This window comes from Benincasa hispida, chromosome 4 (assembly GCF_009727055.1).
Source record: "Benincasa hispida cultivar B227 chromosome 4, ASM972705v1, whole genome shotgun sequence".
Lineage (NCBI taxonomy): Eukaryota > Viridiplantae > Streptophyta > Magnoliopsida > Cucurbitales > Cucurbitaceae > Benincasa > Benincasa hispida.
In genome coordinates, this window is record NC_052352.1 from 48,257,815 (window position 1) to 48,280,626 (window position 22,812).

The 22,812-nt window shown below is 31.0% G+C and overlaps 2 protein-coding genes across 5 annotated transcripts; both read left to right on the plus strand.

Moving 5' to 3' along the window:
- Positions 1 to 1,711: 1,711 nt before the first annotated feature.
- Positions 1,712 to 4,208, plus strand: LOC120076481 (BTB/POZ domain-containing protein At1g21780). 4 transcript variants are annotated; one of them, XM_039030321.1, is made up of 5 exons: positions 1,712 to 1,941; positions 2,035 to 2,180; positions 2,269 to 2,316; positions 3,002 to 3,117; positions 3,390 to 4,208. In XM_039030321.1, exons 1-5 carry the CDS (start codon positions 1,829 to 1,831, stop codon positions 4,002 to 4,004), a joined length of 1,038 nt encoding a protein of 345 aa, XP_038886249.1. In that variant the 5' UTR covers positions 1,712 to 1,828; the 3' UTR covers positions 4,005 to 4,208. The 4 variants fall into 4 exon arrangements, with proteins under 4 accessions (XP_038886249.1, XP_038886250.1, XP_038886251.1 ...); XM_039030322.1 differs by having other exon boundaries at positions 1,713 to 1,941; positions 3,399 to 4,208; XM_039030323.1 differs by lacking the exon at positions 2,269 to 2,316 and having other exon boundaries at positions 1,715 to 1,941.
- A 12,897-nt stretch (positions 4,209 to 17,105) lies between these two features.
- On the plus strand, positions 17,106 to 17,786 carry LOC120076230 (E3 ubiquitin-protein ligase RING1-like). Its single transcript, XM_039029994.1, has one exon. The coding sequence runs from the start codon at positions 17,106 to 17,108 to the stop codon at positions 17,784 to 17,786; it is 681 nt and encodes a 226-aa protein (XP_038885922.1).
- Positions 17,787 to 22,812: the final 5,026 nt, after the last annotated feature.

Below are 22,812 nucleotides of genomic sequence, written 5' to 3' on the forward strand. Positions count from 1 at the left end.
AAATAACAAAAAATATTTGGTCGAGGTTTCCCTAAAATAAAAATAAATTTCATGAAACTTTATAAATAAAAATTTCAAACAATGGAACTCTAAGTTCAAACATCAAGACTAAAATTTAAAATATCAAAATATGAAAACATGAGCGGTAGCATCTCTCTGGTCTGAATGGCACAGTCATAGATTCTTTCTATCATTCGCCAGTGTGTCCTTATCCTACCTAAAAACATAACATAATAAAGAATAAGTATAAAATACTCAGTAAGTAACCCCACTACCGGGGTCAAGCTATGCATTTATGTCCAATAAATGCAATTTTATAGTGAGACAAGCAAAAACCTCTACGAATCCTAGATGACCATCTAATGGATAATTGAACCTGTCTTACCGTAGGTGAGATGTACCCACAAGCCTTTGGTGAAATCCCGGAGGAGATCACTAACCTTTGGTGAAGTCTCGAAAGAAATTACAACCTCTGGTGAATCCCGAAGGAGTCATAAACCTATGGTGAATCCCAAAAGAAATACAAACCTTTGGTGATTCCCAAAGGAAACATAAACCTCTAATGAAGTCTCAAAGGAGATCACTAACCTCTGGTGAAATCTCGAAGGAGGTCACTAACCTCTAGTGAATTCCGAAGGAAACACAAACCTCTAATAAAATTCCGAAGAAGATCACTAACTTCTGGTGAAATCCCAAAGGAGATCACTAACCTCTAGTGAAATCCCAAAGGAGATCATTAACCTTTGGTGAATCCCGAAGGAAACACTAACCTCTGGAGAAATCCCGAAGGAGATCACTAACCTATGCAGATTCTACAGATTTTATACAGTAGTGATTACAGATAAATCAAAGCTTCAAACAACGATCCAACCATTCAAAACGAGACCTTATACATCTCAAACAGACTGACCAAATTTCAACACGATCCAACGGTTCAAACTCAAGCAATAGACAATTTTCTGGAAGTTGTCCCTGAAAAACCGAACTGTTGTCTCTCTCCGATTTTCTGCCTCTTTTCCTTTAATTTCAAATATCCTAATTCTTTTTTTTTTTTTCAAATTTTAAAAAGATAAATCATATATTTTATCATAATATCTCTAAAGTCTCCAAAGATTCTATCAAATTAATAAAACAATTAATTTTTCAAATTACCTTAATTTAGGCTTCAAAAACCAAAATTAAAGGGCACAAAATCCATCATTTGATACAAATTAAATCCTTCCAAACATTTAAATCGATTTAAAACCACATAAAATTAATCATCTCCTCAATTGTTTTAAGTTGGCTCCAAAATCCAAAAACTAAAGAAAATTAAAGCCCAACAATTTAAGATAATTAACCCCAATTTATCCGAAGCTCGGTATGTTACAGTTTAAGAAGGCGACGGAAAAGAGGAAAAGAGGAGGAAAGCCACATCATTAAAAAAATAAATTATTTTTTTTTACAAATAAGCTAGCAAGCTCATCATTTAATGGACACGACATTTTCAACTAATAGTTCAAGTAGCTTCAAGGATTATTTAGAACTATTTTTCAAACTTCGAATACTAAAGTATTTATTTTAAAATCATGGGACTAAATAGACATCAATATCAAACGTCATAGAAAAAAAAAACATTTTACCCAACAGAAACAAGCAAAAAAAAATAATAATAATAATAAAAATTGAAAGCTTTATCTTGAAAAAAGGTAGTCAACTCAACCCTGATTTAAGGCTCCAAAATGAATCCCAAATTTAAGCCTTAGTGGTGAAGTACCTTTGTAATATAACTCGTCCACTGTCTCCTTCATCTCTATCGTAGAGTACAAACCAGTTGCCTTGCAGAGCTATGGTTGATTCTAGGGTAGATACAATTTCAAGGTTAGCTCAATGGAGGATCGACAGCCTCGGCCCTTGCAACTTCAAGAAATCCGATCCTTTCAAGGTCGGAATCTGGAATTGGTACTCTTCTCTCAACAACTTCATTTCATTTTTCTTTTGTTTTCAATTGTAGTTATTCTTAGTCTGTTCTTGAATTTATCTACTGGATTTGAGGCATTTGTCGGTCGAGAAGAGTCGATATCTGCACGTTCGTTTGTTCCCTGAGCCGTCGAAGATCGCCAAGGAACAGCCTCCAATTGCTCGGTTTTTTATTCGAGTCTCTAGCGTTGGACCCAACCGTAGACCTTCTGTTTCTCCCAGTATGTGTTCTGATTATCCACTTGAGTGATTTTTTTTTTTTTTATACTTTTTTTTTTACTTTTGAGCTTTGCATGTTGTGGTTGAGAGCTTTGAAGCTGTATTCATTGAGGAAAGCGGATGGGATTGAACAACTGTGTGAGTTAGATGAGCAATTTCGAACATTCTCTGTTTTTCTTCGTGATTTTCTTTCTCCTTGTAATGAACTTTTATTCAAGTGTTAGTGAATCCTTTATGCGAGATCTGTTATGTGTGGCAATCCATATAGTTTCATAGTTGAAATCGTTTAATAATCTTCAATGATTATTGAATTTCACTTATATAACAGTTCCCATAATTTTTGCTTAAATTGTTTTATGGGAATCATGAATAATTTTCTTAGATAATACATGTGCAGCTATTAACATCTTGTATACTTCATCAAACAAAACCGGATTATTTAGTACCAGCTTTTATAACTATTCGTTATGATTTCTTCTCCTCGTTGTTCTTGGGCATTGCCTGTGTGGATCACATATCTTTTTCCATAGAATATAATACCCTTCCTATTATTACTAATTCATTGAAGTATCTCCATGTAATCTTTTGATTTTCAGATGTCAACATGAAACAAATCTTGGGGAAAATATGTCGAAGTATCATATATAATTGACGTATTTTAAGGCTTTTCTGTATTGGAAATCTGTTATTTAGTTTAGACCACTTGGAGCCTTCGATCCAATTATTGTTTTCAAATCTTGTTCTTTTTTGGTCAAATGGTATGATGTTTGGTTTGATGATACTCTGAAATACTCAATTTATATGTACAGTTCTTCTCCTGTAGTTCATGAAAAACTTCTTCGAACAAGTGAAGACTTTGTTTGGGCTGTTGATTCCACCTTCCATGGTCGCTTCATTGTTGATGTCGAATTTCTTGACTTGAAGATCTGCCCTATGAATGTGAGTTCCAATACTTAGTCTGGTGCACTAAAATTACATCTTGAGAGATTGGTTCAACTTAATTTCAATTCAGCATATGATGCCCAGTTCTTGTGATAGATTTCTGGAAATTCTGATTGTAGCAAAAGGTATTTGGGGACGTTGACCGTAATTTGTCTGAAAATCTGCTCATTCTGAAAATCCATGTAGAGATTTGACTGTGGCTGAACATTCTCAGATTTCTTCTGCTTACATTTGCTAGCCATAGTTTATCTAACAGTTGAATCTGAAAGGGTTTGAAGGGAGGAGAAGCGAGTTCTATATGGCCGATGGAGGGGACGATGCAATCAGTATCATCTCAAAGCACTCTTCAATGCCTCTCTCGCATGCTAGACGAGGCTATCTATGCCGATGTCACCATAAAGACGATTGATGGCACTTTACAAGCTCATAAAGCCATTTTATCGGCCAGTTCTCTGGTTTTCAAGAGCATGTTCCATCACAATCTCAAGGAAAAAGAGTCTTCCATCATCTTCATAGAAGACATGACTCTAGAAGCCTGCATGGCTCTGTTACGTTACTTGTATGGAACCATAACTGAAGACAACTTCTGGAAGCATCGACTGTCGCTTCTTGGGGCAGCGAACAAGTATGGTATTGTAGACCTAAAAGATGCGTGCGAAGAGAGCCTCTTGGAAGACATAAACTCGGGGAATGTCCTTGGGAGACTGCAAGAAGCATGGCTTTATCAGCTGCATAAACTGAAAAAAGGATGCTTAGCATACTTATTCGATTTCGGTAAGGTTTACGACCTTAGAGACGAAATAAACGACTTCTTCAGGCAAGCGGACCGGGAACTGATGATGGAGATGTTCCAAGAAGTGCTTACAGTATGGAAACCAGTTTAATAACAATGAATTTCCATCCTCACCATGTGTGAAGCTTTGTAGCTTTACTTACATTGATCAATATGTATATATATGTAAAGGGTATTTTGGGACAGTGGAAACCAGTTTAATAACAATGAGTTTTCATCCTACATCATGTGTGAAGCTTTGTACTTACATTGATAAATATGGATATATATCTGTAAAGGGTATTTTAGGACAACATGCTCTTTTCTTTTTTCTCCTTTCCCACCCCCCTTTTTACGGTGATGATATGGCTCTATGTTGCAACTAGTGAGGTTGGAGTTATGTGCAATTTGTTTCTATGTGACACAAAAATTAGAAGTTATTGGACTTATAGTAAAGTTTTTAAAATTAAGAAAAGTTCTTTTTAAAATTTTTTACAACAAATATGTACTTTTGAAGGCAAAATTGGTCCCTCTCCTCAAAGGGTTAAAATTACTTTTTTTAATGATTTAAAATTAATTTTGGTAATAAAAAGTTTATATTTAAAAGTGTAAAATTAAATATTGAATTAATTTTAAGTGATTAAAGACGTATTTCAAAATAATTTTTGAATATGACAAATATGATTTTAACAATTTCAAAATTCCTTTAAAGTGATTTTTCAGACTTGTAGTCGAGGCATTTACTTATTTTTATTTTTTAATACAATAAATATGAAGTATAAAAAGTAAGTGTATAACCTATCGATGATAAACTTTTGTTAGTGATAGGCTCTATCATGGATAGAACCTTATTAGTGATAGACTATCCATGATAGAGTCTAAAGTTTATCAATAATAGAGTTTATTGCTAAAATGTTACTATATACTTAATTATTAGTCTTAAAAAGTTTAAGTTTTGTTATATTTGTAAATTCTTTATATTATAATATATCTGCTAATAGTTTGGATTTGATTGCTATATTTACACCTATTTTTTTTTTAGAATAAATTAAAAGAACATAAAAAAGAACAAATGTGAAATAATAAATAACAAAATATACTTTATTAAACTTCGATTCTAAAAAGACCAATATGTCCCGGATGCAAAACAATTTTTGTAGAGTAGTGTTTGCCCAATTCGAAGGTTCAACTTGTAAAGATAGCATTTTTCAGAAAAAAAAAAAAAAAAAAAAAGGTAAAGATAGCCACTCCCATATTTGTTTATTTGACCATAAATATTTTTGTAGTCATGAATGAAGCCACGTAGAGGCTAGGAACCCGTGTCCCTCTCAATTTATTCATCTTTTATATTTGTATTTTTAATATAAATTATAAGGTAATATATATTAATACAAATATAAAGTTCAAGTATAATAATAAAGACATTGACTTGTTGGCATGTAGTGTTATTTGGTTGTCAATAGATACGGTTTGACTCTACTATTTGTAACATTTTATTTTAGATTTTGTATGAGATTTGGACATAATTTTTATATTCACATTACACTTTATATATTTTTTATTGTTTCCATGTTATTTTTACATTTACATTTACTTGTATAGGTTTTTAAAATTAATTTCACAGTTCAAGCAAGAGGATTATTTGTTGTTACTCGTTTGGATATTGAACTCGGTAAGTAAGTTAGACTTTAAGTTTTTATGTCTTTAAATCTATATAATAAAATGTAATATTCTTATTATTAATACTTTTGTAGAGTTAATTCAAAATTAATATGGAGAGATATTATAAAAGAAAAACAACATCAAAGATTGTAGATGTATCATTTTTAAAGAAGAAAAATGTTTTGGATTCTAATCGAGTTTATACAGAAATCAATCTATAAAAACTACCTGTAGATCTTGGTCCAAGAACCAAAATTTATGATTATAATTATAATATTCGAAATCAAGTTCGTATAGCATATTTACTAAAAAGTTTTTGTCAGCCTCGAAATTATATTTTTCTACTTAAGAATTTTGGTACAAAGTCAAGATGATCTAATACAACTTGGTTATGTGTATTCTAATTAGTTAGAATATAACATTTCAAAGGATGCTACATTTTATTTATGTTATATTCTATTAAACTAGAAGTACGTAAAAAGTCAGGATCAATTTCAAAACATGAAAACACGTAGAGGCTAATTGCAATGTAATAAATTGATTAATATATAAAGTTATGAATATATATATATATTTTTATATTCATTTATTGATTTTTTTATTAGACTTGTACATATAGTGTCTCATATAAAATTTATGGCTCTACCACGGTATTTATAGTAAAACAATTGCGAATTTCAAACATTTTGAATTTTTATAATGATAATTGTTGCTTCATCTAACTTGTTAGAATGGGTGATAAATAAATATTTAAAACATATTCAATGAATTAGGTTAGACATCAAATTATGAAATGGATTAAGAAGATGGTTTTTGTACAAATCAACACCGTATAAGCTAACATTACTTTTTGTGTTAACAAATTAAAATCAAAATTTTAATAGTTTTAATTATTAAAATAAAATAGGGATTTTGACTTTTGAGAAACCAATACTAAAATAGAATTTTAAACCTCGACTTAGGGCTGTCCCAATTGGCTAAGAAAAAAGTGTTTTTAAAGTAAAAATCATTTTTATTTAGATTCATTTGATAAAAACGGTTTAAAATATATTTTAAAAATGTTCCAAAAGTTATTTTGAATAATTATCAAACATTTGATTTTTTTCAAAATGACTTATTTTCAAAATTAAATACTTAAAAGATTAAACTCAACATAGAGTTAATTGCATCTTATGACTGTTGTTGTAGTGTCATTCCTCTCATCATTTGCCCTGTATGTATATTTTTATTTATGGTATTTAATTTACACCCGTGAATTTTGGAGTCTTATCAATTTAAATCTCGAGTTAATAGTTGTATCAATTCGAACCCCTAAATTTTTGTAACTATATCAATTAACACCTTAATTCAAACTTAGTTCGAAAAATGTCGTGCGAAATATATACTTGTTTTAATTAAACTTCTAAAATGTTATAAGTGAATCAATTTAGAATATTAAGATTATACATTTAAAAGTTGTCCATGCATTCATTTCTTACATTCATGGACAACTTTTAAATGTATAATCTTAATATCAATAAAATGAACGATTAAAATTGATGCATAGTCAACTTTCAAAAGAATTTTTAGAGGGTCTAAATTGATTTGCTAACGAAAATTTAAAAATTTAATTGATAAAATTATAAGTCTCATATGGTGTTTATATACATATAGGAGCGTAAACTTATATTTTCTCTTTATTTATTTATTTATGAGTACATCCCATTTGTACTAAAGACCGGTTTTAAGAATGATCTTGAGATAATTTTTATGAAATCCTCAAGTCAAATGAGATTATATATATATATATATATATATATATATAAATGTATGGAAGAAATACTAATAAAGGGCTTCCTTTAAAAGCTATTTAGTGTTGTGAACTTAAAAAGCACAACAGACACACGGATACCAATAAAATATAATATTAATATACATATAATATAATAATAAAATAAATAAATTAAACATAATATATAAGTATATGAAATAAATAAATAACAAAAGTAAATAAAATAAAAAGGATGGACTTCTCCACTTTCCAATCTTTTTTTAATTTACCTAATGTGTGTATTCCAAAACCCACAAAATGTCACTATTTATAGGCAATTTGACAAGTAGGGAGTGGATTACATGGACACTAATAATGTGTAATATTGAGACACATGGACAACACTTCGGATAATGAGGGCATGACACATAGTCATTGAATACTAAGCATGAGCATCTAATGAGCATCTATTATCATAATATCTATAATACTCCCCTTTAGATGCCCATTATATATATGAAATATGTTTCGTTAAAACCTTACTAGGAAAAACTATTGGAAAAAAATATTCTAGTGAAGGAAAAAAAATACATATTTCATATAATCTAATACTTTTTAAAAAGAATACAGTATATTTACTCCCCCTCATGGTAACATCACTTGAGATCTCTGAGTCACCGAATTCCAATATTGTGCACCAATTTCGCAAAGGTTGTGGTTGGTAATGATTTTGTAAATAAGTCTGCTACGTTATCCATCGAACAAATTTGTTGTACAGTGATGTCACCATTTTCTTCAAGACCATGAGTGTAAAATAGCTTTGGTGAAATATGTTTTGTTTTATCTCCTTTAATGTATCCTCCTTTGATTTGAGATATGCATGTTTTGTTGTCTTCGTATAATATCGTAGGAAGATTTTTACTAGAAGACAAACCATATGTTCTACGAATGTGCTGAGTCATTGATCATAGCCATATAATTCTCACTAGATTCGTGAATTACTAGAATTTCAGCATGATTTGAGGAAGTGGTCATTATGGTTTGTTTCACTGATCATCATGATATAAAAATTATTCTCCATGTACTAAGTAACATGTTTAAGATCTAGCTTGTATGTGTTAGATAACTAACCTACATCTTTGCAACCAACTCATAATTAATATATTAGAATAAAATGAATCGATGTAAACTAATTCTCAGATAAAACGTACCATATGTTTAACTCTACTCCAATATCCTCCTTTTGGAGGAATATCATATATATGTAACGAAATTACTGAAAAATACTACAAAGTGCAATATATAAACTAGTCAAGCTATATAAGTGCACTTATTTCTCAAAATGTATAGTTCTTCATACCTAACATTCTTCATCATCTTTTTGAGATCAAATGATATATATTTTTCACATCAAGTGAATGAACAACTATAGGAGTATTCAATGATGTACATAATCCACAAAAGAGCTTTGATGTATAAATTGATGCAATTCCATTTGCTCTATGTTTTATTTGCAAACTAAGGAAAAATTTATCATCTTAATTTCTTTCTTCAGAAATTCTATTGCCTTTGAAATCTCTTCAGGAGTTTTTGCTCAAATCATCAACATATAGTAAATCTCAGGTTGTAATTTCTTTATAAAAGGATATGGACAAATAGGGTTATTTTTGTACCCTCATGCCAACAAATATTGAATAAGATGATTATATCACCTTCATCAGGAATATTTTGTAGGAATCTCTATGATATATATATATATGATTCTCTAATATTTGAATTATAAGATTATTGCACCTTTAATTCTTCAGGAATTTTCATAAATAAATATCATTATTAAGATGTTTATATAAATGTGTTAAGACCGCATCCATAAGATGTATATTAAACTTTTCATGCACAATCAGATAAATTGATATCTCATGGTATTGTATATGAACCATTAGAGAATATGTTTTCTCATAATTAAAACCAGTCTATTGTGAGAATTATTGTAGGATTTGTCTCGCTTTATATCTTGTGACTTCACTCAATTTGTTTTACAAATACTTCATTTGTATTACACATGTTTGACATTCTCTGATGTTTGAACTACTAGTCCTCACGATTTAGAAAATGACTTTATTTATATTGGACTGTTCCTTTCCATATAAATCAATTCTTTCTATGTTGGTATTTTTCATACTCATTTTCATAAATAATATTATGAGTAACATTGTATGCAAAAATGTTGTCAATTTATATGGTTCAATAATTTATTGAGATCTCATTATTAATCTCATTTACTTCAATATTCTTATGAGTACTCATATCTAGGATTTCTTCTAGAGCATCCATATTCTTAATTGAGTCATTTATTGACTATTTCTTTTTCGAGGATTTTTATCTTTGGAATCGAATGGTCTATCATGCTTTTGGCGTGTCCCAGACTCATTAGTGACAACTTACTGCATTTAATGGGGTATTTGCAGCTAGTATATATGACTTAGTCACTTTCTTATCATTTATAAATGCATCTAGTAACTGATTTGTTATATTTGCAAAAGAATTATTTTTTGAACTTCAGGTACACATTGATTTGTACGGAGATCTAAATGAGACAATAACGATGCATTCCATGTAATTCCTTTTCCAACTTTTTAATTCCTCCCCCTAATGTTGGAAAATTTGTCTTATTAAAATGACAATCAACAAATTGTTCAGTAAACACATCACTCGTCAGGGGTTCAAGATATTTAATAATTTATGGAAATAATATCCAATATATATTCCTAACCTTTTTTGAGAACCTATTTTAGTGCGTTGTGGTAGAACAATTGGAACATATATTGTACATAAAAAAAATTTCAGATGGGAAATATATGGCTCACGGCCATAAGCTAATTATAATGGCGAGTACTTATGATAAGTTACTAGCCTAATGCGTACAAGTGACGCCACATGCAAAATAGCATGTCCTCATACAGATGTAAAAAGCTTAGCTCTTATAAGCAATGGTCTACCAATTAATTGCAAACGTTTTATGAATGATTCTGCTAAACCATTTTTGTATAAACTTGAGTTACAGGATGTTCAACATTTATTCCAATTGGCATACAATAATTATAAAAAACTTGGGATGTAAATTCACCAGTATTATCAAGACGGATGGTCTTAATTGTATAATCAGGAAATTATATTCTTAACTTAATTATTTGAGTAAGTAATCTTGAAAATGCGAGATTTCGGCTTGATAATAAGCACACGTGTGACCATCTGGTGGATGTGTCTAAATACCATAAAATATCTAAATGGTCCACTTGGTGGGTTAATAGGTCCACATATATCACCATGAATTCGTTTTTAAAATGTAGGGGATTCAATTCCCACTTTAGCTGGTGATGGTCTAATTACTAATTTTCCTTGAAAGCAAGCATCAAATGATAATGCATTAGATTGAAGAATCTTCTGGCTCTTCAATGAGTGTCTATTTAAATTCTCGATAATTCTTTCTCATCATTATAGACCCTGGATGACCTAATCTGTCATTCCAAATTGTAAATATGTCTGGATTCATAAACTTCAGGTTCATTGTTGCATATGTTTCAATTACTCGTATATGAGTATTATGAAGGGATTGGAATTCTTTGTAGTGGAAGCAATTAGGCACATTAGTCTCTAGATTTTGTTTTACAGAATATACAGAATTTAAAGTGATGGGAAATGATAAACAATTTTCACTTAAACATGCTATCTATTGTGCAATTAGAGAGGAGGAGATTAAGAAATCGCATACCCGTTGAAGATCTATATCTTCTTGTTTCCTCTCCACAACACAAACATGAACTGCTCCTCCCGATATCACGAACCTGGCACCCACGAACACAACGCAGTAATGGTGAAGAAGACACCACCACGAGATCTTCCTCATTATTTTTAGGAACGAAAATTGTACAGAGGTATGAGCTTGCACTCAATTTTGGGAAGAGGGAAGGAGATGATTGAGAGAAATCATCCGTCCAATCTCTTCTGCAAAAAACGCAGAGAGAAGGAGAACCATAGAGAGAGAATATTTTCTCTCTCCACCTCTTTTGTTACGTGAGAGAATGAGAGATTAGGGATGAAGGAGTAATAACTCCCTCCCCATTTTTAATTAAATTTGAAAGAATTAAATTCAAATTCTAAATTTGAATTTAATATATATATTAACCACTTTAAAATATATTTAAACTATATGTTATATCACATGTAACATTTAATCTATAGTTAATATTATATCACATATTACATAAGTTATAGTTTATTATTCTCTTAAATAACCTAAGGTATCAATATGAATCATGTTCATATTAATTTTAACGTACAGTTTTTATATGAATCACATTCATATGAATAAATATTTGAATCACATTCAAATAACAACCCCTCTCAACAAACTATATAAATTTAATATGAATCATATTCACATTAAATTTATATTAAATTTTAACATATAGAGTTTATATAAATTATATTCATATAATTAATATTTGAATCATATTAAAATATTTATTTCTCTCATAAAATTATATAATGTATCAACATACATTCTATCATAAAGTACCAACATACATTATTTAATTGTATCTTACACAATTAATTCCCTTTAATTAATTTGAACAATTCAAATTAAACCAAAATTAATTTTATTCTCATCAGTCCTCATTGAGCTAATGAGACGACTTTATGGATCTATAGATTGAAGTTCCAATGATACGAGATTAATTTATTAAACTCTTTTAATCAAATTAATCAACATTCATTAATTGTCGGTCACTCCACTAAAGACCGACAGCTGAACTTTTCGCACTATATATATATATATATTTCTGTATCTATTGGATATAACCAATTAACAGCGCGTTGACCCTTCACAAATTGCTCGTAAGTACAACTTGGTCAAATTACTATTTTACCCCTGTAGTTACATCTAACTCCTTAAGTTCTGCTGATTTCTCTAATGAACAATTAGTCATAGTTCAACTATGACCAAACCCCTCTCAGGCTAGGAGAAGTTGGGGTGTCTCATTGTTCAAGCTCTAGAATCAGCCCTTAAAGGAGCAATTTATTTTCTTACCCAATATAAGGAAGGAGTGAAATCCTTCATGTGTAGTTGTGTTCCCAACTCCCCAATAAGACGAATCCAAAAAATGATAGGCTTATTGGATCGGCGAATCTAGTCACTCTCACCTATACAAATCAAAAGATCGCCCTCATAGGTAGGAGTTCACAATTCACTTAGGATTAAGGTCAAGTTACCTAAGGTCATCCTGGTGAAATGTAAGTCTCTTCTAGCAATAACATTATAAAGAAAGACTTAACATTTTGTGGTCTGGTCTTTGTACAAACTCTTTTGTATAAGATACCCCGACTTACATATCTCCACAAAAATGATCACGATCAGATCATTTGTAATACTTTAGAACAATTGTAACAACTACAAAGCGGGTCGTATCAATAGTGTTACTATGATAAGACACCCAACCTTATCCATATTACTACAGACCATTTCAGTTATCACTTAAACATGATTCACCTGTATGTCTCAACATACATTCTTAAGTTACATCAGATAACCTTGTCAATGGATTATTGCACAAGTAATATAAAGTCAATCAACCATTGATTCAACTAACATAAAACTACGAGGTTTTAGGACATACAGCCTAACATATAATATAATCTAGATGATAAAGTAGACAACTCTTCCAATATACGTTTTTCACATGAGACGGTAGAAACGATATAAAGATACTCTATATTATTATTTCTATTAGTCTTAATATGATAACTATTGCAACGTATATCTTTAAAACTAAGTAGATTTCTCTTTAATTGACTAGAGAACAATGCATTGTCAATTGTAAATTTTGTTCCTCTAGGCAAAATAATATTTGATTTTCCAAAGCCTTCAATCAGGTTTGCAGAACCTAATATTGTATTGACTTTTGCTTCTAGAATTATCAGTAGGAAAATATATTTCTACTTGTAAGTATTGTATATGTAGTTGCCCTGTCTGCCCAACATAGATCTTTTTTACTCATTTTTTAGTCACCCAACATATAGAAATGATCCAGGTTTTTTTTATTAAAAGAAAATAATTACAATAGGAAAAACAACACTTCGAATGTACAAAATTTAATATTAACCAAGGAAAAAAACATAAAAATAAAAATAAAAATGAACAATATCAATACTAAATATTCTCAAAATCAAAAGAAACATTTGTTATTCCATCAATTGTGCCAGTTTTCTCTTCAGGAGATTTGAAAAATGTGTCACATCCAAATATGTTATATTGGATGGGTAAAATATCTCATTATCCCGGTATGAAAAATTTGCTTCCACATTTTTTCATTTTTCCTTCAGGGAGACTTGATAGAGATCAACTAAGTGTTTTGACGTACGACAGACACGTAACCACTGCCTAGTCATTCCATATCGGAAGCATTGATTTTCAACACTTTTGGAACTCTTATCTTGTGGAGTTTTTCCTTCGTGATTATGATTTTGTGTGGTTCTTTTGAAATTTGAATGATTAGAACGACCACCACGAAAATAATACTTATTTCTTCCTCTGCCACGGTCACGACCTCAACCACGACCACGGTCATTAACATTCACAACATTCGCTTCAGGGAATGGTGTTTTTTCAGTTGATCGAGATTCATGATTTTTATCAATAACTCGTTATTTTATTCGGTCACGAGAAAATATGAAATAAGTTCAAAATACTGTTTAAAACATTTCTTTTGATATTGCTAATGCAGGAGCATATCCAAAATGTAGAAAAATGTCTTCTCTAACACATTGATTTAAAATTATGGAGCCTCGAATGCATCCATTTATGATGAGTTTTAAGAAGAAAAATTGTTTTTCAATGATTACATTTTTAGGACATCCAAGTGTATTTTGGCATTGAGCACTAATGACAAATAATTATTACCATTAATATCAAATGCTACAAATTCTAATTTTATAATATTTTCATAGTAACACTATTACAAAATATTATATTTATATTAGAAATTCAATATATATCAAATATGTAAAACAAAATTTAATTTATTAATTATAACGAAGAAAGAAAAACTGACATACATTTAAGACCTACCTTTAGCAAGGAAAACAATAGGAGCTCGATATAATATTAAAAATAAATAAATGTTAAAATAAATTAAACATAATATATAAATATATGAAATAAATAAATAACAAAAGTAAATAAAATAAAAATGATGGATTTCTCCATTTTCTCCAATCTTTTTGGAATTTGCCCAATATATGTATTTCAAAACCCACAAAATGCCAGTACAATTTGTAAGTAGGAGGTGGATTATATGAACCGTCATAATGTGTAATGTCGAGACACATGAATAACACTTTGGAAAATGAGGACACGACACAAGGTCAATAAACACTAAACAATAACATTTAATAGGCATCTATTATCATAATATGTATAATATTTAGTACATTTTAAAGTATTTTTACAATTTTTAGAATCTTTTTAGATTATGTTAGAAAACATTAATTATAAAAACGATTTTTAAAAAAAAAAATTAAAAAAAACTTTATACAAATGGTAAAGAATAATTTTTAGTTGACTTAAAATAACTTTGTATCATCCCGTATTCAAAAAGGCTATTTTCTTAATAAGATTCCTCCAGGTAAAATCATCTCAAAATCATCACAGTAAAATATTTTAAACTTAATCAACATCAACATCAAAATAAAATAAACTCAATATGATCAATTTCTTTAGGCTAAATTATATAAATAAGTAATCTCTATTTTTTTTTTTAAGAAACAATATAATATTACATTTAACGTTTCGTTAACATTTCAAAATTATACTTAAAGTATAAATTTATTAAAAATACAGATAGAAATTGAGACACACGGGTGTTCAAAAATCCAACAACCCAAAAAATCGATCAATCTAACCCAACCCATGCGATTTTGATTAGGTTATCAACTTATTTGGGTTGGCTTAAGGGTTCACTTAAAGTAACCCAAGAACCAACTCGAACTTATTATTTACTTTAGTATTATATAAATTTTATTATTTTTAGATTGGTTATTTCTAACAAAACATAAAAATAGTTTTTTAGTACTTCAGAAAGAAATTTTGCATTATATAAATTTTAGTTGGTAATCTTAATTCAATATATAAAAATAATTAAATCAAATTTCTACGTATTAACATTTTATTCATTTTTAGAATAAAAATTTAAATAAATGATCGAGTAATCAGAATCAGCCTAACCCAAATATTTCATGGTTGAGTGGATTAGATTCATTTTTTAATAAAGGTTATTTGGGTTTGAAAATATTTACAAATCCAAATAATTGAGTTGAATCTAAAAAGTATTTTAACACAATACACGAAGACCCCTAGATAGTATAGTGAAGTTGTGATCTTTAATAATGTAATAATTCAATTTTTTTTGGTTTTAAGTCACTATCACACCCTACCCAAAAAAAAAAAAGAGTCAATATCACACCATGTCAAGAATATTGCAGCTTTTAAAAATATTTTCTTTTTATAATTTAACCATTACTATTATTTTAAGATCATATTTATCCCATGTGAAACGTCAATGATAATGTAAAAAAGTGAGTCTCATCTTGTTTACTCTTCCGTAATTATAATGAACTGTGGGCCTACCTCCAAATCTATAATCAAAACGCGTTTAAAAATTACATGGGACACACTACCTTTACTATTCATAATCTCATTGCATTATACCAAATTTAATTACAGTTTGATATACGTAGCTAAATTCACATATTTTCATTAACAGATTTAAGTTATTATTATTAGATAAGGAAATCATAATTGATAAATGATAACCATGAGTTTGAGAACCACGGTGATAGTTTCAATTATACATTTCAACTTTCAATTACAAAATTTGAGTTCTCAAACTTACACAAGTTTAAAATTGAATCTTTAAACTTACATAATTTTAGAAACGGTAACAAATATATAAATTTGAGGGTTCAATTTTTATCATTTGAATGTCTAATTTTATAACTATTATAAATTTGAGAATCTAATTTTAATACTTGTAGACATTTGAGGACCCAAAACTTGATGGTGTAATTGCAACGACCACAATACTTCAAGGGTAATTTTTGGATTTTGTCTTTTTTTTTTTTAATTAACAAACTAAGAAGGAAAATTTTTCTTTTTAGTCCCAAAGTTTTGAAGAATATGTGCATTTAGTCCAATTTTAAAAATGTAACTTTTTAATCCACAGGTTTATAAAAATGTATCTATTTGTTTCCTAAATTTTAAAAAAGGTATGACATTTAAAATTAGAAAAAATAGTTTTAGAGAGGATGTGATTTTTAAAAATTATTCTTCTAATTTAAAATGTAATATAATTATTTAAAATAGTAGTATAAAATTATTTGAGCGACTTTTTTAATCTATTTTTAAAAATTTGATAACTAAAAATATATATTTTATAAATTCAGAAATGAAATGGGTCTATTTTTATAAATGTAAGGACAAAAAAGAGTAAATTTTTCGGCCAAGAAAATAAGAAATAAAAAATAAAAAATAAATTAGAGTTTGTGAATTGTGATCCAAAGAAAAGGCTGCCTTGTTTGTATTCTTGAATCCGAATAGGCATATTTTCCATATTTCTAAATTAATAATTAGTATTTTTATTTCCGAAAACTAAATAACAGAAAATCAACTCCCACTCTCTTTTCTTCTTTTCTTCTTCGTTTCGCTCTCTGGTTTTTCATTTCTTGACCTTACTTTGATCTGGCATGGCCATGGATACTCTCTACGATTACCACATATGGCAACCTCAAGAAGGGGAAGGTGATCTTAATGTTACCATGTCCAATTCTCACTTGCTTCCTTGTGACTGTTTCCTTTTTCATCTTCACTTTCGCCACGTTCTTCAGTCAAATCACCCTCAAGAATTTCATCTACTCTTAAATTCCTCTCTATCTTCTTTCTTGATACCTTGCAACGTCTTTCTCGCTACTGGCTCCAGTATCCTGATCGCCGTTTTCTCTGACACCGGCGTTGCGCAAGACTTCTTGGACACGGCGGTGCCGGACGTTCTCTCCGTCGCGGCTGATATCGCATGCAATCCTCTTAATGCTGGCCGTAGGATACTTCCGTTGGCGGTGTCCGTTTTAGTCGTTTCGCCGTATAATGAACGCGAGGAAATTGGGCGAGTTTTGCGGGAATCATCGGCGCAACCGTTTAAAACGTTGCCGGCTAGTGAGACGGCAATCGAAGGTTTGAAGAATGTGGATATTGATGTTGGTGGGGAGTTGTTGATTGGGGAATGTAGAATATGTTTGGATGAACTGATGAATGGGATGGAAGTTACGCGATTGCCATGCGCTCATGTTTACCATAGAGACTGTATCGTTAAATGGCTGGAGACGAGTCATTTGTGCCCGTTGTGCCGCTACGCAATGCCACTGAGCTGAATGGATGGAATTTTTCAAGGATCAATGGTCGTAGATGATGGAATTGAATTTACAACGGGAAATGCATGGTAAAATTTTGATTGAGAATTGAATTTGATTCTGCATTTTTCTTAATTGAGCAAAATTCTTGAACCCTAGCTTGTAACCATTTTGTTCTCTACCAAAATCGCACAAGTGGATAGCGCTATACATGAATTCTACACAGATTCCATCTTCAAATAGCAGAAATTAAATTTAAGTTTGAAGTTCATTGCCGATAAAGCTACTACGCATGATACATTTCACTTGTTCTACTCCTATCTGATAGTTTCCTGTCTATGGATTTTTAGAATTTAGTGGATTAGGGCTACACATGAATCCTACACAGATTATTGCATCTTCAATTAGCAGAAATTAAGTTAAATTTTGAAGTTCATTAGCGATATGGCTACTACACATGATACATTTCACTTGTTCTACTCCTATCTGATAATTTTCTGTCTATGGATTATTAGTTCGAATTTTTTGCTTATTACACCCTCTCGCGGTTCCATTCTCTGGTCTATCATTGAAATTGTAACAACAAAATATTTTTAAAAAATGTTATGGAATTCTTATTAAACTTGTGATTCAATTTTTTGCAGGAAGCTAACCATATAGTGTATAGTTATCGTTTGTTGAGTATTGGGAAGACATGAATTGACTGACTGATGATGAAGAACCAACAACCAAGCTAGTTTTTGCTAGTTTTCAACTTAGCTGATGTAAAGAAGCAAGAAAATAAGGTGGACTGGTTCTTGAAACTCCATTGACCTTGAAACATTGAAATCAATCTAACAGATAACAGGATATGAGACATAGAAGTTCAGTTTGAAGGTTGACAACCATTTTAGGATGCTGATGAAACCTTAGCGGTCACCACGTTACATCTTCGACTGTGTTTTGAAGAACAGCTCAATCAGAGAAGATTTTGATGGGGCAAAGCCAACCAAAGTGTTGCAATCATCTTTAGGAGGGCAAAGGGGTGATGTTTTTACTCTTGTACAAGCTTTGTTCAAGGGAAATTTGAAGATAGATATTCAGACAGCAAAAAAAGATAGCTGGTAAGAGAGACAGAGAGAGCAGACGCAGGGAATATGCCTTTGCACACACTCCAGAAGCAATGCCTATAACAATACATTGCTGGCCAACGTGAGTTCATAACATTTGTGTCTCAATTAAGAAGCAAAATATTAAGAACAAGGCTTTATAGATGAGACTTTATTTTCATTACTCTGATCTATAGCCAAGGTAGTTGATCAAATATTTGAAATAGATTTTTGGACTTCTGTACCTCAAGAGCAAATCTTAAACGAAACTGTGTCCTGTTCTTCTCTGAACTACAGAAATAGCTAGAACAAAAGTACGAACAGCAGAAGACAAACTTGGGAGAAAAGCTAATTGGTACGTTTAGACATGTAGCAAAATTAGGATTTAATCAAATGGAAAAGAAATTAAAAGATGACATCATTTAGGGGAAAAAGAATCAAAAGATAGTTATTCCTTACAAAAGGGACATTTGAAGTCTTCCTTTCTTCTGTGAATTGTGATCTTCTTCCATCCTCCTATGCATCATTCTATTCTTTTGCAGGTCCTCGGCTTCTCCATTCCCCATCTTAATCGCCTCATTGAAACCCTTTCCATTCCCACAGCTTCCATCTGTTCGGCCTATATTATCGATATCTTCCACCTATTCACATTCCGGAGAGCCCCGCTAACCATTCGGGGCTGATTCTGACCACCTGAAGTTCCTGATTATCACTGTCATTGTAGTCCTCTTCCCAGCCCTCCCCCTTTCCGAACTCTATCCCTTCAAACTTCTCATCCCCTTCTCTTCTCATCCCTCTAGGCCAGTCTCCATACTGTAAGTCTTCCTCTCCAGTGCCAAAACGCGAATTGCAATCTTGAAGGACGAGTCCTACCTTCCCACATTTATAGCATAAATCGTCTTTCTCTTCACTATCAGAAGAAGAATTGCAGGCGTCGAGGACGTGCCCAAGCTTTCCACATTGATAGCAGAAATCCATGAGCTTTTCATAAGTGATAGGTATCAAAATTTCTTCCCCCATAGATCCAACTTTCAACTTCACCACTCTTCTCAAAGGCTTTTTCACATCAACACTCACTCTAACTCTCATAGTTCTTCCCCAACACATTCCTTCCTCATCGGTTTCAACCGTTTCGAACCTCCCAACCATATTCCCAAATACTATGGCCATTTTCCTCGAGAAGCAAGCCATTGGAAGGTGGTGAAAATGAACCCAGAAAGAGACGTATTGGAAGTCCAGGTCTATGAACTTGCAGGTTCCTCTTGGTGGGTGTTCGAAAACCAGCAGCTCTTTGTCAAAGAACCATGGCCCGTTTTCTAGAACCGTTTGCTTATCATTTGGTGCTTTGAATATACATAAGAAGATGTTGCAATCGACGTTTTGGATTGTGACTTCTTCTTGGAAATTCCAAACCATTGGCATCATAAATTGCAATCGATGTTAAGATTTTGCAAACTAGTGCGTTCTGTAGCTTGTTTTCTACTTCGTTTATTTGATGGTCTTCCAAGATGGCAATTGCTTGTTCGGATTCTGTTAGTTTCAGGTTTTCGAATTGGGGAAAGTTTTCTTCTTCCATGTCGAATTGCTTCAGACAAAGGAATTATTGATAGAGGATTGTTAAAGGCAAATTATGGATGGTTTATTCCTAATTTATGTTTTCCTTTTTAGTACTTTCCTTTTCTGTTATTTTCCTTTACCGGTGGTTTTTGAGTCATTTTAAATTATTTTCTATTTGAAATCCTACTTTATAATTTAAAATCCCTAGTTTATTTCATGTATTAATCCGATTTTCAAATCGTCTGGCCAGGCTTATTTTCACGACTCCTTGTTTATGTATAAAATAGTTTTTGGTATCTTTTAAACATTTAAATTTGTACAATTTTGCTACGGATTCAAATCCTAAGGTTTTCATATCATCGTGGGTCCTTACTAAAAAACATCAATTTTATGCTTTATTAACTTCTTACACTATGAGCCTTAGGGGGCGTTTGGGGCAAGGAATTGGTTATTATAGTCATAAGTTGTTATGGTTGGGTTATTGTAGTTTGTGTTTGGGTGTAAATTATTTTAGTTTTGATTATAATAGTATGTATTTGAAGTATAGACTATTTTAGTTTGAGAAGAAAATAGTGTAAAAAAGAATAAAAAAATGTTAAATGTAACATAATAAAACGGTAGCAAATAATAAATACTGTAGCAAATGGGGGTTTGAAATGAAATAGTATTGACGGTAGTTAGAGTTTTAAAATAGTATTTAATGTAGCAAGAGATAGTTATTATAGTCTTATGATAGTTCTTGTTCTAAACATCCTTTAGGAGTTCACAAACTCTCCAGATTTCACAATTTTTTGAAATTTACAACTCCACTCCTTATCGCAAATACTCCGAAGAGAATGTTTAATGTAATCTCACTATAACCTGAAAAAATAGATAGTGGCGAAATTCCTTTCTTTCAAAGTGATTTTTGCAGCTAACCATAGGAGGCCATGGACATACACATAGAAGAATACAGGGATATGATTTTTGTAAACCAACTACATTTAACTAATTCTATTGAAACTAATAAACTTTAAAGGACTTTATTAAGTCAAAATATAAGGTATTTATATATAACAAAGAAAATTATACGTCACATTCTTAGTACCTGATCATCTATCCAATCTTAATACTCATCTAATAAAGTTGAATCCATCATAACGTCATTTTCTATGTCATTGAAATCTAAATCCTCATTTATTCATTGCGGTTTGGCCGTGGTTTCCATCGTATTGGTGGTCATTTCAATCTTATAACACCTATCACTAGTGCATTGGTCGATGATCACATTTTGCACATAAGACATGTAACTAGCATTTTGGTTGATGGTCGTCTCAAAATCATAAATCATAATATTAGTACCTTGGTTGGTGGCCATTCCAGACAAGTAAAACACATCATTAGTACTCTATCATGTTACCAGTACTTTGGTTGATGGTCATCTATAGCTCAAAAAGCACACCGTTAATATCAAAGACATGTGCATACACATTTTACACTTTTTAGGTTCAAAATATCACGCTAATTAAGTGTCTTTTTTTATTCTAACTAAAGAAAAGTAGTAAATTAGACAGTGAAAACATGCAATTTTTGACATCTATCATATGTGTTTGTTGAGCACCAATATAACAAATGTGGGTTGAGGAAAGCTACTATCAATAGACTTCCGAGACCCTGCCGCATAATCAGATTGAGATTTGCACATATTTGAAAGGGTAGTGGTAGGAAGACCATTGTATAGACGGACTTGGAGAAATTGAGGGTGGTAGACTAGGAGTAAGAGAGGTAGAGGAGGTAAGGTCTAATACCATATACCACTGGTAAAAGGGAATAAAAAGAACACAAAAATAGAGATCAGTTCATTGATAGATTAAAGGGAAAAACATAGATCACGTGTCTTATAACGATAGGAAAGCAAATAACAACAACAAAAAAAAAACAACGAGTAACATATCACAAAAAAAAGGTAAATTATACTGAAATAATAATTAAGGAAAAACGATCGAGCGTGTTTATCTACCTGTAAACGTAACTAGTGAAATGTAATTTAAGGAAGTGTGTCTCATTGAATTATGCTTCAGGTTGTTTACAAAATCAATTGTGAGTCCTAAAATTTTTATTACACCTAATCATATGATCCCACTATAGGTGGTATTGTTGATTACATGCGACTTGCATCATACTTTTTCACTTTACATCATTTACCTTTTCTCCCTCCTTTGATATTTTGTTATTTATCTTTTTTTAGCTCTCGTTTCCCCCTCCCACTCTCATCACTTTTTTTCTTTACGGTCCCTATATTAAACTTTTCAATCTTCCGTCTCTTCTAAATGCCATCAACAAACCCATCAAAATCCATGAAGCTTGGACTCCCAATCTTGAATTTGAATTCTAGTTGATCCATAAAAAATTCATCAATCAAT